The sequence below is a fragment of the Erithacus rubecula genome, assembly GCF_903797595.1.
Source record: "Erithacus rubecula genome assembly, chromosome: 1".
Lineage (NCBI taxonomy): Eukaryota > Metazoa > Chordata > Aves > Passeriformes > Muscicapidae > Erithacus > Erithacus rubecula.
Genome location: NC_136658.1, coordinates 111,252,853 through 111,269,014, shown reverse-complemented (window position 1 = coordinate 111,269,014; position 16,162 = coordinate 111,252,853). Strand labels below are relative to the sequence as shown.

Below are 16,162 nucleotides of genomic sequence, written 5' to 3'. Positions count from 1 at the left end.
CCAGACTCTGGGGCTGCACATTCCAGACTCTGGGGCTGCACATTCCAGACTCTGGAGCTGCACATTCCAAACTCTGGGGCTGCACATTCCAGACTCTGCATCTGCACATTCCAAACTCTGGGGCTGCACATTCCAAACTCTGCATCTGCACATTCCAAACTCTGGGGCTGCACATTCCAAACTCTGCAGCTGCACATTCCAAACTCTGCAGCTGCACATTCCAAACTCTGAGGCTGCACATTCCAAACTCTGCAGCTGCACATTCCAAACTCTGCAGCTGCACATTCCAAACTCTGGGGCTGCACATTCCAAACTCTGCAGCTGCACATTCCAAACTCTGCAGCTGCACATTCCAAACTCTGCATCTGCACATTCCAGACTCTGCAGCTGCACATTCCAAACTCTGCAGCTGCACATTCCAAACTCTGAGGCTGCACATTCCAAACTCTGCATCTGCACATTCCAAACTCTGGGGCTGCACATTCCAAACTCTGGGGCTGCACATTCCAAACTCTGGGGCTGCACATTCCAAACTCTGGGGCTGCACATTCCAAACTCTGCAGCTGCACATTCCAAACTCTGGGGCTGCACATTCCAGACTCTGCAGCTGCACATTCCAGACTCTGGGGCTGCACATTCCAAACTCTGCAGCTGCACATTCCAGACTCTGCATCTGCACATTCCAAACTCTGGAGCTGCACATTCCAGACTCTGGGGCTGCACATTCCAAACTCTGGGGCTGCACATTCCAAACTCTGGGGCTGCACATTCCAAACTCTGCAGCTGCACATTCCAGACTCTGGGGCTGCACATTCCAGACTCTGGGGCTGCACATTCCAGACTCTGGAGCTGCACATTCCAGACTCTGGAGCTGCACATTCCAAACTCTGCATCTGCACATTCCAAACTCTGGGGCTGCACATTCCAAACTCTGCATCTGCACATTCCAAACTCTGGGGCTGCACATTCCAAACTCTGCATCTGCACATTCCAAACTCTGGAGCTGCACATTCCAAACTCTGGGGCTGCACATTCCAGACTCTGCAGCTGCACATTCCAAACTCTGTAGCTGCACATTCCAGACTCTGCATCTGCACATTCCAAACTCTGGGGCTGCACATTCCAGACTCTGTAGCTGCACATTCCAAACTCTGCAGCTGCACATTCCAAACTCTGGAGCTGCACATTCCAAACTCTGCAGCTGCACATTCCAGACTCTGGGGCTGCGCATTCCAAATTCTGGGGCTGCACATTGCAAACTCTGCATCTGCACATTCCAGACTCTGGGGCTGCACATTCCAGACTCTGGGGCTGCACATTCCAGACTCTGGAGCTGCACATTCCAGACTCTGGAGCTGCACATTCCAGACTCTGGAGCTGCACATTCCAGACTCTGGGGCTGCACATTCCAGACTCTGGGGCTGCACATTCCAAACTCTGGGGCTGCACATTCCAAACTCTGGGGCTGCACATTCCAGACTCTGCATCTGCACATTCCAAACTCTGGGGCTGCACATTCCAAACTCTGCATCTGCACATTCCAAACTCTGGGGCTGCACATTCCAAACTCTGCATCTGCACATTCCAAACTCTGGGGCTGCACATTCCAAACTCTGCAGCTGCACATTCCAAACTCTGCAGCTGCACATTCCAAACTCTGAGGCTGCACATTCCAAACTCTGCATCTGCACATTCCAAACTCTGCATCTGCACATTCCAAACTCTGGGGCTGCACATTCCAAACTCTGGGGCTGCACATTCCAAACTCTGGGGCTGCACATTCCAAACTCTGGGGCTGCACATTCCAAACTCTGGAGCTGCACATTCCAGACTCTGGGGCTGCACATTCCAGACTCTGGGGCTGCACATTCCAAACTCTGCAGCTGCACATTCCAAACTCTGGGGCTGCACATTCCAAACTCTGGGGCTGCACATTCCAAACTCTGCAGCTGCACATTCCAAACTCTGCATCTGCACATTCCAAACTCTGGGGCTGCACATTCCAAACTCTGGGGCTGCACATTCCAAACTCTGCAGCTGCACATTCCAAACTCTGGGGCTGCACATTCCAGACTCTGCAGCTGCACATTCCAGACTCTGGGGCTGCACATTCCAAACTCTGCATCTGCACATTCCAAACTCTGGAGCTGCACATTCCAGACTCTGGGGCTGCACATTCCAAACTCTGGGGCTGCACATTCCAAACTCTGGGGCTGCACATTCCAGACTCTGGGGCTGCACATTCCAGACTCTGGGGCTGCACATTCCAGACTCTGGAGCTGCACATTCCAGACTCTGGAGCTGCACATTCCAAACTCTGCATCTGCACATTCCAAACTCTGGGGCTGCACATTCCAAACTCTGCATCTGCACATTCCAAACTCTGGGGCTGCACATTCCAAACTCTGCATCTGCACATTCCAAACTCTGGAGCTGCACATTCCAAACTCTGGGGCTGCACATTCCAGACTCTGGGGCTGCACATTCCAAACTCTGGGGCTGCACATTCCAAACTCTGCAGCTGCACATTCCAAACTCTGTAGCTGCACATTCCAGACTCTGCATCTGCACATTCCAAACTCTGGGGCTGCACATTCCAAACTCTGCAGCTGCACATTCCAAACTCTGCATCTGCACATTCCAGACTCTGCTGCTGCACATTCCAAACTCTGGAGCTGCACATTCCAAACTCTGGAGCTGCACATTCCAAACTCTGGGGCTGCACATTCCAAACTCTGGAGCTGCACATTCCAAACTCTGGGGCTGCACATTCCAAACTCTGGAGCTGCACATTCCAAACTCTGGAGCTGCACATTCCAGGCTCTGCCTGCCCATCCCATATTTTTGGGATGTCCCCAGAGCAGCTCTGTAGCTCCCTGGTCTCTGCTCCTGCAGAAATTCAGGCTGGGGCAATCTGGCTGCTTTTCCTTCTGCTTTTCCAGGTTTTTTCCCTCTGCAAACTCAGAGTGGGAAAGCTCAGCAGTGTTGGACATGCACCATGATCCAGATTATTTCTATCCCAGCTGGAATTTCCCCCACTTTCCCTTTTGGGAATGGCTCCATTTGTCACTCCTTGGGGATTTTGAAGGGCAGGAGTTTGAATTCCTGGGAAGAATATCCCATGGGAATTTCAGATTTTCAGGGAAGAACATCCCATTGGAATTTAGATTTCCAGAGAGGAACATCCCATTGCAATTTCAGATTTTCAGGGAAGAATATCTCATGGGAATTTCAGATTTTCAGGGAGGAGCATCCCATTGGAATTTAGATTTCCAGAGAGGAACATCCCATTTTCAGGGAAGAACATCCTGTTAGAATTTCATATTTCCAAGGAAGAACATCCCATTGTAATTTCAGATTTTCAGGGAAGAACATCCCATTAGAATTTAGATTTCCAGGGAGGAAAATCCCATTGTAATTTCAAATTTTCAGGGAAGAATATCCTGTTAGAATTTCATATTTCCAAGGAAGAACATCCCATTGTAATTTCAGATTTTCAGGGAAGAACATCCCATTAGAATTTCACATTTCCAGAGAGCAACATCTCTTTGGAATTTCAGATTTCCAGGGAGGAAAATCCCATTGCAATTTCAGATTTTCAGGGAAGAATATCCCAATGGAATTTCAGATTTCCAGAGAGCAACATCACTTTGGAATTTCAAATTTCCAGGGAAGAACATCTCATTAGAATTTAGATTTCCAGGGAGGAACATCCCATTGGAATTTCAGATTTTCAAGGAAGAACATCCCATTAGAATTTAGATTTCCAGGCAGGAAAAACCCATTGGAATTTCAGATTTCCAGCAAGAAAATCACATTGGAATTTCAGATTTCCAGGGAGGGAAATCCCATTAGAATTTGATATTTCCAGGGAGGAACATCCCATTAGAATGTGAGATTTCCAAGGAAGAACATCACATTGAAATTTCAGATTTTCAGGGAGGAACATCCCATTGGAATTCACATTTCCAGGGAAGAGCATCCCATTAGAATTTGATATTTCCAGTGAAGAACATCCCATTGGAATTCAGATTTCCAGGAAGGAAAATCCCATTGAAATTTCACATTTCCAGGGAGGAAAATCCCATTAGAATTTGGTATTTCCAGGGAGGAACATCCCATTGGAATTTCAGATTTTCAGGGAAGAACATCCTATTAGAATTTAGATTTCCAGGCAGGAAAATCCCATTAGAATTTACATTTGCAGGGGAGAGCATCCCATTAGAATTCAGATTTCCAGGCAGGAAAATCCCAGTGGAATTTCAGATTTCCAGGGAAAAGCATCCCATTAGAATTCAGATTTCCAGGCAGGAAAATCCCACTGGAATTTCACATTTCCAGGGAAGAAAATCCCATTAGAATTTGGTATTTCCAGTGAAGAACATCCCATTGGAATTCAGATTTCCAGGAAGGAAAATCCCATTAGAATTTAGATTTCCAGGCAGGAAAATCCCATTGGAATTTCAGCTTTCCAGGAAAGAACATCCCATTGTAATTTCAGATTTCCAGGGAGGAATATCCTGCTAGAATTTAGATTTCCAGGCAGGAAAATCCCATGGGAATTTCAGCTTTCCAGGAAAGAACATTCCATTCGAATTTAGATTTCCAGGCAGGAAAATCCCATTGGAATTTCAGCTTTCCAGGAAAGAACATCCCATTAGAATTTAGATTTCCAGGCAGGAAAATCCCATTTTCAGGGAAGAACATCCTGTTAGAATTCCATTTTTCCAGGGAAGAACATCCCATTGGAATTTCAGATTTCTAGGGAAAGAACATCCTGTTAGAATTTAGTTTTCCAGGGAGGAAAATCCCATTAGAATTTAGATTTCCAGGCAGGAAAATCCATTGGAATTTCACATTTCCAGGGGAGAGCATCCCATTAGAATTTGATATTTCCAGTGAAGAACATCCCCTTGGAATTTCAGATTTTCAGGAAGAAAAATCCCATTGGAATTTCACATTTCCAGAGAAGAACATCCCATTGTAATTTCAGATTTCCATGGAGGAACATCCTGTTAGAATTTAGATTTTAAGGGAGGAACATCCCATTGGAATTTCAGATTTTCAGGGAAGAAAATCACTTTGGAATTTCACATTTCCATGGAAGAACATCTCATTAGAATTTAGATTTTCAGGCAGGAAAATCCCATTGGAGTTTCACATTTCCAGGGAAGAAAATGCCATTGGAATTTGGTATTTCCAGTGAAGAACATCCCATTGGAATTCAGATTTCCAGGAAGGAAAATCCCATTAGAATTTAGATTTCCAGGCAGGAAAATCCCATTGGAATTTCAGCTTTCCAGGAAAGAACATTCCATTAGAATTTAGATTTCCAGGCAGGAAAATCCCATTTTCAGGGAAGAACATCCTGTTAGAATTCCATTTTTCCAGTGAAGAACATCCCATTGGAATTTCATTTTCCTCTCTGCTGCTACCACCCTGAGCTCTGGTTTTCTCCTGCCCTTCCCAGGCATTTTTCATTTTCTCCCCATTCATTCTCCCCATTAATTAACTCTCCCCATTAATTAACTCTCCCCATTAATTAACTCTCCCCATTAACTCTTTCCCTGCCAGACTTTGCACATTGGCAGCTCCCACCTGGCCCCCCCAAACCCAGACAAGCAGTTCCTGATCTCCCCCCCTGCCTCCCCCCCTGTGGACTGGCAGCAGGTGCAGGATGCCACCCCAGTCATCAACTACGACCTCCTCTATGCAATTTCCAAGCTAGGACCAGGTAAGAAAGTAGAAAAAACACCATTTTGTTTGAGAAAAAAACACCTCAAAGCTTCCTGAATTTCTAAAATGTTCCAAGAAATTTTTATTTTTATTTCGGTTTATTTCTATCCATACTTATTTCTATTAATAGTTTCTTTCTATTTATTATTTTTTATATTTTTATTTATATTAATTTTTATTTTTTCTATTTATATTTATATTTCCATTTCTATTTTTCTCTCTATATTCTTTATATTTTCTTTTTATTTGTATTTTCTTTCTGTTTTTCTTTATATTTTCTTTTTATTTCTATTTTCTTTCTGTTATTCTTTATATTTTCTTTCTCTTTATATTTTCTCTCTGTTTCTGTTTTTCTCTTTATCTTTCTCTGTATTTCCTTTCTATTTTTCTTTATGTTTATTTTTCTTTATATTTCCTATTTATATTTTCTCTCTATTTCTATCTATTTCTATTTTCCTCTGTATCTTTCTCTTTATATTTTTTCTCTTTATATTATTTCTCTTTATATTTCTTCTCTTTATATTATTTCTCTTTATATTATTTCTCTTTATATTTCTTCTCTTTATATTTCTTCTCTTTATATTATTTCTCTTTATATTTCTTCTCTTTATATTTTTTCTCTTTATATTTTTTCTCTTTATATTTTCTTTCCATTCATCTTTTCTTTATCTTTTCTTTCTATTCATCTCTTCCATTTATTTTTATATCTACTCATTTTCTTTCTATTTATTTCATATGAATTCTGTTAAAATTTTTATTTAAAATTTTGTTATCATTTTAAAATATAAATTTAATAAATCATAGCATCTAAAACAGATTTCATATATTATAATTTTAAAACATATTTATATATACAATGTTCATATCCTATTATATATAATTTTTATCTATTATAATTTTTATATATTCATTTTACATTCTTTTAATATAAATATAAGAAATTATAACATAAAATATAGAAAACACATCCTTAGATTATAATTTTAAAGTATGTTTATATATAATTCTTAATACCCTCTTTTGTATATAATTTTTATTTATAATTTTTATATAGAATTTGTATATGTTATAATTTTATATGTGATTTTTATTATATTTTTTCATATTATAATACTTGCATATAATTTTATATAATTTTATGTTTTATATATTTTATATGCAATTTTAATATATTAAAATTTTTCTATATTATGATTTTATAGATTATTATAGAATACAGTTTTTAAATACAATTTTCTATATATAGTTTAAACACCCTATTTTATCTATAAATTTTTATTATAATTTTTATATATAATTTTTAGATACTATAATTTTATGCATAATTTTCATAAACTAACTTTTATATTAGAATTATTGCTTATAATAATTTTTATATATTGTCATTTTTATATATTTTATACATTATACTGTAGATATATCTTAAATATAATTTTCATATATTATTATTTCTATATACTTTTATATATTATGAGTTTTCTATATTATGATTTCTATATATTTATATGTTATAATTCTTAATATAATTTTTATAAAATATGCTTTTTTAATATTATAATTTTATATATTCCCATTTTTATCTGTTACATTTTGTATACATAATTTTTATATTCTGGAAAATGCAAAGTCAAACCCCTCATGCTCCACCTGCTGCCTTTTAGCCCTTCTTGCTGCCCCATTTCCATCTCCAACCCCATTTCCATCTCCAATATATTATTTCCCATATCCCACCCCATTATTTCCCATATCCCACCTCCTTATTTCCCATATCCAACCCCATTATTTCCTATGTCCAATCCCATTTCCATGTCCAATCCCATTATTTCCTATGTCCAATCCCATTATTTCCCATGTTCAGTCCCATTTCCTGTGTCCAACCCCATTATTTCCATGTCCAACCCTATTATTTCCCATGTCCAACCCCATTATTTCCCACTGTCCAACCCCATTTCCCATTTCCAATCCCATTTCCATGTCCACCCCCATTATTTCCCATGTCCAACCCCATTATTTCCATGTCCAACCCCATTACTTCCCATATCCCACCCCATTATTTCTCATATCCCACCTCCTTATTTCCCATGTCCAAACCCATTATTTCCTATGTCCAACCCCATTATTTCCATGTCCAATCCCATTATTTCCCATGTCCAATCCCATTATTTCCCATGTCCAATCCCATTATTTCCATGTCCAATCCCATTATTTCCATGTTCAATCCCATTATTTCCCATGTCCAACTCCATATCCCCCCATCATTTCCCATATCCCATCATTTCCCATATCCCATCATTTCCCATATCCCATCATTTCCCATATCCCATCATTTCCCATATCCCATCATTTCCCATATCCCATCATTTCCCATATCCCCCCATCATTTCCCATATCCCATCATTTCCCATATCCCATCATTTCCCATATCCCCCCCATAATTTCCCATATCCCCCCATTCCCATATCCCCCCATTCCCATATCCCCCCATCATTTCCCATATCCCCCCATTCCCATATCCCCCCCATTCCCATATCCCCCCATTCCCAAGCCCCCAGACCCTTTCCCAGTGGAATTTCCCTCTCTTTTCCCTTGCAGGTGACAAGTACGAGCTGCACGCTGCCACTGCCACCACCCCCAGCGTGGTGGTGCACGTGTGTGACAGTGACCAGGACAGTGACCAGGAGCAGGGCAGGAAACCCAAACCCAAAATCATCCAGACCCGCCGGCCTGACTTCAGCCCTGCCCACCTGAGCTGAGCCCAGCTGAGCCCAGCCTGGCTGAGCTGAGCTGAGCTGCTGCTCTCCCAGGATGTGCAGGAAAAAGCAGCCAGGGAACAGCAGCTGCTGCCTCTGGGGGAGGCTGCAGGAGAATTCCAAGCTAAGTTTGTTCCAAATGGAGGAATTCCATTCTTAGTTTGTTTGGAATGGAGGAATTCCATTCTCAGTTTGTTCCAAATGGAGGAATTCCATTCTCAGTTTGTTCCAAATGGAGGAATTCCATTCTCAGTTTGTTCCAAATGGAGGAATTCCATTCTCAGTTTGTTCCAAATGGAGGAGTTCCATTCTCAGTTTGCTCCAAGTGAAGGAATTCCAATCCAAGTTTGCTCCAGCTGAAGGAATTCCATTCTCAGTTTGCTCCAAGTGAAGGAATTCCATTCTCAGTTTGCTCCAGCTGAAGGAATTCCATTCTCAGTTTGCTCCAAGTGAAGGAATTCCATTCTCAGTTTGCTCCAGCTGAAGGAATTCCAATCCAAGTTTGCTCCAGCTGAAGGAATTCCAGCTCAGTCTGGCTGAGTGAATTCCCAGATCCCTGGGAGCACAGGATGGGAGAATGGGACATTTTGGGATTCAACAGGACAAACTGGGCTCTTTTGGAGGAAAAACAACTTTCCTTGTTGTGGCTCCCATAAATCCTCCAGCTGCTGGGTGTTTGGAAAACCTTGGGATAACAGGGTTGGAAAGATTATGGGATTTTTGGGATTTCAAGCCTTTTTCTTACACTAGGTTTTGTGCATGTTTCTTCTTAGTCTTCTAAAGTAATTTGCTTTTTTTCCTAGAGTTTCTCCCAAGTTTTTGGAAATCTGGGAATTGTTTCAAGTGTTTATTATCTCAGCATCCCAGAATTCCTCCTGGATTTGTACATACATGATATATTTATATTTGGTTTTATTGGCACTCGTTTTCCAGCAGGATCCAATTCCTCCAGCACCTGCTTGTTGGTGCTTTGGAAGTTGTACTTTTAAAATTTTAACCTTTGAAATTCCTGCAGAGAAGTTTTTACCTGGCAAAGCAATGGAAAAAAAAAAGTGCAATAGGAGAGTTGTTGGAATACATGTTTGAATTATTTAAGTTTAGGTAATTTATATCTTCAATAAGTTTTGTTTGGGAGTTTTGACTTGAGAGGGGGGAAAAAAAAAGGACTCAAATAGTGCTGATGGTGCATATTCAGAGCAGGGAGATTTTTCCAGTGGGAAAAAAAAAAAAAAAGGAAAATCTGCATTTTTGGTGAGTAAAGATTTGTTAGGGATTGGAAAATTCCATGCAGGAAGCAGTGAGGAGAGCTGGAGTGCCTTTTCCTTGTCCATCCCTACTCCAAGCTACACACTTGGATCTTTTTTCTACTGGCTTTGGATATCCAAAAAATCCAAACTTGGTGAGCTTTGCTTCCAAACTCAGCTGGGATGAAATGCTTGATGCCAAGGAATGCTGATTTAGGCAGGGAATGTGTGGGAGAAGCTTTAGGGCTTTTTTATGGCTGTGTTTAAAGGCTCCTAAATGCAAATTTCAAAGAAAAAAAGATGGCAGAAATATTTTATTACTGATTTTTAAACTGGAGATCCTCACCTTGAAACAGGATTCAGGATTTTTTTGGAAGAGATGGGAATTGCTATCCATGGAAAATACCACTTGGGCTGTTGGAAAAGGGAACTTTGAGCCTCTCTTGGTGTTTTTAGGAATCAAACTGTGGCTCTCTCTTGGTTTGCTTTTGTTGGTCTGAGAAGAGGTTGAAGCAAATGTTGAAATTCCTGTTTCACTCCTTGTTTTGGGTTTTTTTTTAATAATATTTGTTTTGAAAAGAGTGGAGCCATTCCAGGCTGTGGTGCAGGGAAACAGGGTGTTCTGGAAGGCCTGGAATTCCTGACTGGAACCCAAAATCTGGGCCTGGACACCAGGAATATACTGAATTTTCTGCTCTAGCTTGGATTGTTACTGCCTGGAAACTGGAACAAAACCTGCTCCTGGTGTCTGAGTGAGAGCTGCTGGGAAGAGCTGATTCCATGGATTGCTGGAGCTGCACACACAGGAAAATCAGATTATTTTGGGTTCCCCTCAGCTGCCTCCACCTGCTGCATTCACCACCCAAAATAAAAGAATGGAGAAAAACTTTGTAGGTTTGCCACAACTGCCTTGAAGCCTTTCCAAGACTTTTCCATGTTTCTCCAGTGACTGCTGGACTTTCTCTCACCACATTGACATGAAAACATTGGGAATAACTCCTGTCCTCTCTTCTTTTTTTCCATGCAAAATCAAAGCATGAGTTTGGCAGTAAAACCCAGGTGGCTGCAGTGTTTTTTTACAGAGCTGCTTTTCCATTCAAGCCATCAATAAATCAGATTTTTATCATTATAACACCTGATCCCTGCCTGAGGTGGGAACCATGGAAATTTTGGGATGCTCACAGTGTGTTCCTGGTTGGATCTGCCACCTCCAGTGTGCTGCTTGCTTTTTCTGGTCCTTTTATTTTTGTAATGTTCCAATGGATGCTTAGTTGGTATTTTATACACTTGTATAGCACGGGGCAGATTGAAATTAAAATATTTTGTTGTCTTCTTGTAAATGTCCTGGTGTTTTCTGCATGGAACCACTCCAAGTTCAGCTCCAAAATGGGAATTTTCAGCTTCCAGAGAGGCAGAATGTTGTGCCAGGCCCTGATAAATTGATTCCCAGGAGAGCTTTCCAGCCTTCAGAGAATTCCATGATCTCCAAATGTGAGAGTCTGCTCATGAATTAAACCCAGGGGGGAATATTCCAGTGAAAATCTCATTCTTCTGTGCCTCAAGTTCCTAATAAAAGTATCAACATCTTCCTGCTCCAGAGTAATCCCTGTGCAACCATAATACATTAAATATTTCTATTAAAAAATGAATAATCTGGGGTTTTTCCAGAGAGGTTGTGGATTTCCCATCCCTGGAAGTGTCCAGGGTCAGGCTGGGACAGTGGAAGGTGCAATGAGCTCCACCCCAAAATATTCCATGATCCCATAGTTTTTGAAGCTCCTGGGATATGAAAATACACCAGTTTTCAGTGGATAACTTTAAGTCCTTTTGTTGCAAAAGCAACTAAGGAAAATCATGAAGGTTTTGCTGTGGGTAGAGATGGAAAAAGGAATTTCTGTTCAAGTTCAAGCCCTTCCTTGTTCTCAGGGTGAAGGCAACAACCTCTAAAGGACCAAAGTTGGTTTTTAATCAGTTCTGTTTTCCAGTGAAGCTCCAAGTGTGGTGACTTTGCTATTTAAAACTGGATCAGAATTCTTGTTGAGTCCAGACTTGCCAGGGGTGGGGATGGAATGAACTCCAGCAGCTCTGGAATTACCTGAACCATTTTGAACAATTCCAGCATTGGCATCATCACCTGCCTGCTCCAATTCTTCATTTTTGCTTTTATCCTGCCTGGCCCAACACACTTCAGAAACATTTTCCAGTGAATTATTCCTTGTTAATGCTTTTAATAATTCCTAATTGGATCTGGAAAGATAAAGACATTCCCCAAGACACTGGTGAAGAACATTTTGACATTAAGCTTTCAAATAAAACCACATTTTTAATGTTCCAGGGAGTGAGGCAGGAGCACAGAGGTGACTCCAGTGCCAAGGAACAGGATGGGGCTGGCAGGGCTGGAATTACCTTCCCTGACAAAATTCCCATTGATAATGGGAACTGTCACATCCCAGACTTTGTCATGAGGTGTGTGTGTGTGTGTATTCCTGCCAGGAATTCCTTTTGTTTGGAGTTCCTTTGGAGCTGGAAAACACATCCTGGGAAGGGGGAGCTGGGGAAAAATTCCTCATGGTGCCCAACTGAGAGTAGGTTTGGATTAGAAATTGGGAAGGAATCTTGCCTGGGAATGTGGAGAGCCCCTGGCACAGAATTGCCAGAGCAGCTCTGGCTGCCCCTGGATCCCTGGAATGTTCAGTTCCAGCCTGGGACACTGGGAGGTGTCCCTGCCATGGCTGGGGTGGCACTGGGTGGGATTTAAGGTCCCTTCCATAACTCTGGGATCACTCCACCATGCCATGACTAAAGGATTTACTAAATTCAATGTTTCCCTGCACTGGGATGAAGTTCCAAGGAGGTTTGGAGTCCCTGTCTCTGGGATGTCCAGGAGGAGTCTGGCTGTGCCCCCTGGGGTGATGCTGATGCTGCTGGGGTGGCACTGGATGCTCCTGAAAATTTGAATATTCTGGGATCAGAGCCTTGAAGTGGGACTGAATTGTGAGTGTGAAGCATTTCCTGAGGTACGAGGAGATGCCCATAGGTGGAGCCAAATACCCAACAGTGAGTTTATCCTGAATTAAACCAACACAGCCTCCAGCTCTGGCTCCCAGAAAACATCTTTGCCATCCCTTCCAGCCCTCCCCATTCCATGATTTTATGATCCCACCTTTGCAAACTGCTCTTACACACTTCTCTTTGTAAATCTCTTTGAAGGAGCCCATGGGGCCTCACACAGACAAAGGTGGTTGGTTCCAGATAGAAAAGGGAAATTTTGGCTGTCACTTGGGGCTCTGTGTAAGTGACCCTAATCCCCAGGTGTATAGGGGATTTACAGACCATCCAACAATTCCCTGATGGGAAGAGCCTGGAGGAGAGGAGACTCCTGAGGGACCTCAGAGCCCCTTGCAGAGCCTGAAGGGGGCTCTGGAAAGGAGAGAGAGAAGGGATTTGTACATGGGCAGGGAGTGCCAGGACAAGGGGAATGGTTCTACATTGAAGGAGGGCAGGGCTGGATGGGATTTTGGGAATTGTTCCCTGGCAGGGTGGGCAGGCCCTGGGGAAGGACAGACACACAGACAGAGCTCCCTGAAGTGCTGCAGCTGCCCTCTGACACCCTGGCACTGCCCAGAGGGAACTTTATTAGCTCCAAACTCATCCCACGCCAGCCCTGCCATGGCAGGGACACCTTCCACTGTCCCAGGCTGCTCCAAACCCATCCAGCCTGGCCTGGGACACTGCCAGGGATGGGGAAACCACAACTGCTCTGAGCTGCAGAGCTCCTTCCTCCTGCTGAGCTTTCTGCTGCACCTTGCATGAGCCATTAATGTGTTTTCCTTTCTGTCTTTTATGTCTGTGGAGAAAAAAGGGGGTATTATAGGGAGGGGATGGGGTTCAGGGCTCTGCTGGAGATGCTGTGGATCATCAGAGCTCTGGGGGGAACTTAGAGAAGATTTCCAGTACCTGGAGGGGCTTCAGGAAACATGGAGAGGAGCTTTTCACAAGGAGATGGAGGGACAGGAGAGGAAGGAATTTGATATAAGGGAGAAATTGTTCCCTGGGAGGGTGGGGAAGCCCTGGCACAGCTGTGGATCCCTGGAATGTTCAGTTCCAGGCTGGACATTGGGGCTGGAGCAATGGGACAGTGGGAGGTGTCCCTACCTGTGGGACATGATCCTGAAAATCCCTTTCAGCCCAATCCTGGGATCTCTTAAGTGCCTTTAACAGCAGCATGGATTTTTTTGCCTTTTCTAGGAGTTGACCTGTGCTGGATTGAACCTTTGTAAATCAAGCAATGATCCATTTATTGATGTTATTCAAGTGACAAAATACAGGACTCCATAAAAAGCAGTTTTTCCTGCTCAGCAGCACAACCCTCCCCAAACCTGTGCCAGTCCCTTCCCTGGAAGGCTGTGGGAGCCTGGATGGCTCCATGTACTGCCAAGGCATGGAAAGTTCTTGCTGAATGCCTCTCCCACACAGCACAATTTGGCAGAGGGATTACCAGGTGCTGCACCTGCTTTTTAATCTGCTGGACAAATTCTGGCTGCTCAAGCTCTCTCCTGAATCAGCAGGAGCTGGGACGTGCAGGAATGCTGGGCTGGGAGCTGCCAGAGCATCACTGCCCTGTCATTAAAGTCGTGTCAAAGTTTCCATCCTGCAAGGAGAGAGTTCCCAGAGCTGAGCTCCTGCAGAAGGGAGGGTTACTCAGCTAATTGCTTGAGGCTTTGCTTGGGTGATTTTTAATTAGGGTTTTAATATAATGTGGATTTTTTAGTGTTGTCTGAGACTTCAGAGTGAAGAGCTGGGGCTCATCCAAAGGGATTCCAGACTTGCCTGGTGGGTACAGCAGCCCTGTGTCCCCTCTGGAAGAGTCCTTGAGCCTCAGGCTGGGCCAGGGCAGGCTCAGGGTGACAGCAGCAGGAATTTCCCCATGGAAAGGGAGCTCAGGGGTTGGAACTGCCCAGGGAGGTTTGCAGTGCCCATCCCTGCAGGTGGCACCTGGGGGTGGCACTGGGGTGACAAGGTGGGGACAGGTTGGATCTTGGAGGGCTTTTCCAGCCTCAGGATTTGGGGATTCTGTGATTTAAAAACCCATGTAGGACATCTTGGGCAGTGCCTTGTTTCAGCCAGAGCTGCCTTACACAGACTGGAAATGCAATTAAAATCCAGATTTTTCCTCTCAGATTTTTCCCCTCCCTTCCAAGAAGTAAAACTCCTTTCACAGCTGCCCCATCTGCCTCCAGGCAGGACACTCAGTCCTGCCAGGCAGAGCTTTGACCTTCAGTGTGAGATCCAGGAGGATCCTGCAATTCCCTCCCTCAGGAATTCTGTCCCTGTGCCTGCTCCTCACATCCTCCAGCTGCTCTCAAGGCACAGGGTTCACACACAGCATCTCAAATACACCTTTGAGAATTGACTGGGCTGGACAGAACTTTCCTTGCAGCTTTTTGAGTTCCCTGCTTGTTTGTGTAGCTCTTGAGATCCAAAACAGCAGCTGAGGAAGTGTTGGAATGGGACAGATGATTCCAGAGGGGGCTGGGAGGAGGAGGAGAAGGGAAGGACTAATCAAACACTGATTAATTGTCCACCAAAGCTCAGGGTGATGCTTTTCCTTGGCAAACATCAGGCTCCAGAAAAAACCTGTCTCAAGAGCTGCAGTGTGAGCAGAGACTCAGCTGTGGGGGATTAAGGGGAAGAACAAATCCCTGAGCACAGATGGGACAGCAGAACAACCCAACCCTGGCCCAGGGAAACTCCCAGAGCACGTTACCAGAACACTCTGGAGATGAAATCCTACTGGAAATCCGTTGCTGAGACCCCAGGGCAGCCAGGACTGATGTCAGTGCTGGGAAGTCGAGTCCTTTCTGGTGGCAGTGAGCAGGAACAGGGATGGGGTCAGGAACAGGGACAGTGCTGGGGACAGGGATGGGATTGGGGACAGGGATGGGATTGGGGACAGGGATGGGATTGGGAACAGGGACAGTGCTGGGAACAGGGATGGGATTGGGGACAGGGATGGGATTGGGAACAGGGATGGGATTGGGGACAGGGATGGGATTGGGGACAGGGATGGAGTCAGAACAGGGATGGGATTGGGGACAGGGATGGAGTTGGGGACAGGGATGGAGTTAGGGACAGGGATGGGATTGGGAACAGGGATGGGATTGGGGACAGGGATGGGATTGGGAACAGGGATGGAGTCAGAACAGGGATGGGATTGGGGACAGGGATGGGATTGGGAACAGGGATGGGATTGGGGACAGGGATGGGATTGGGAACAGGGATGGAGTCAGAACAGGGATGGGATTGGGGACAGGGATGGAGTTGGGGACAGGGATGGAGTTGGGGACAGGGATGGGATTGGGGACAGGGATGGGATTGGGAACAGGGATGGGATTGGGAACAGGGATGGGGTCAGAACAGGGATGGGATTGG

The 16,162-nt window shown here is 43.9% G+C and overlaps 3 protein-coding genes across 6 annotated transcripts in view; all 3 read left to right on the top strand.

Annotated features, from left to right (window-relative positions):
• Positions 1 to 11,070, top strand: part of RCAN1 (regulator of calcineurin 1) — a gene marked incomplete at its 5' end in the record, with an annotated part of 37,094 nt that extends 26,024 nt beyond the window's left edge. For 2 of the 3 annotated variants that reach the window (XM_079312991.1, XM_079312992.1), the window contains 2 exons: positions 5,575 to 5,734; positions 8,329 to 11,070. In XM_079312991.1, the coding sequence (XP_079169117.1) occupies positions 5,575 to 5,734; positions 8,329 to 8,489 (321 nt within the window). In that variant the 3' untranslated portion in view covers positions 8,490 to 11,070. The remainder of the gene's footprint in view (positions 1 to 5,574; positions 5,735 to 8,328) is intronic. The other variant, XR_013775182.1, reaches the window with a different exon arrangement.
• The window catches only part of IFNAR2 (interferon alpha and beta receptor subunit 2), an 844,054-nt gene that overhangs the window by 498,626 nt on the left and 329,266 nt on the right, over positions 1 to 16,162 (top strand). The gene's annotated exons all lie outside the window — the stretch shown is intronic.
• LOC306805356 (uncharacterized protein) overlaps positions 1 to 16,162 on the top strand; it is a 77,772-nt gene that overhangs the window by 24,719 nt on the left and 36,891 nt on the right. The window lies entirely within an intron of this gene.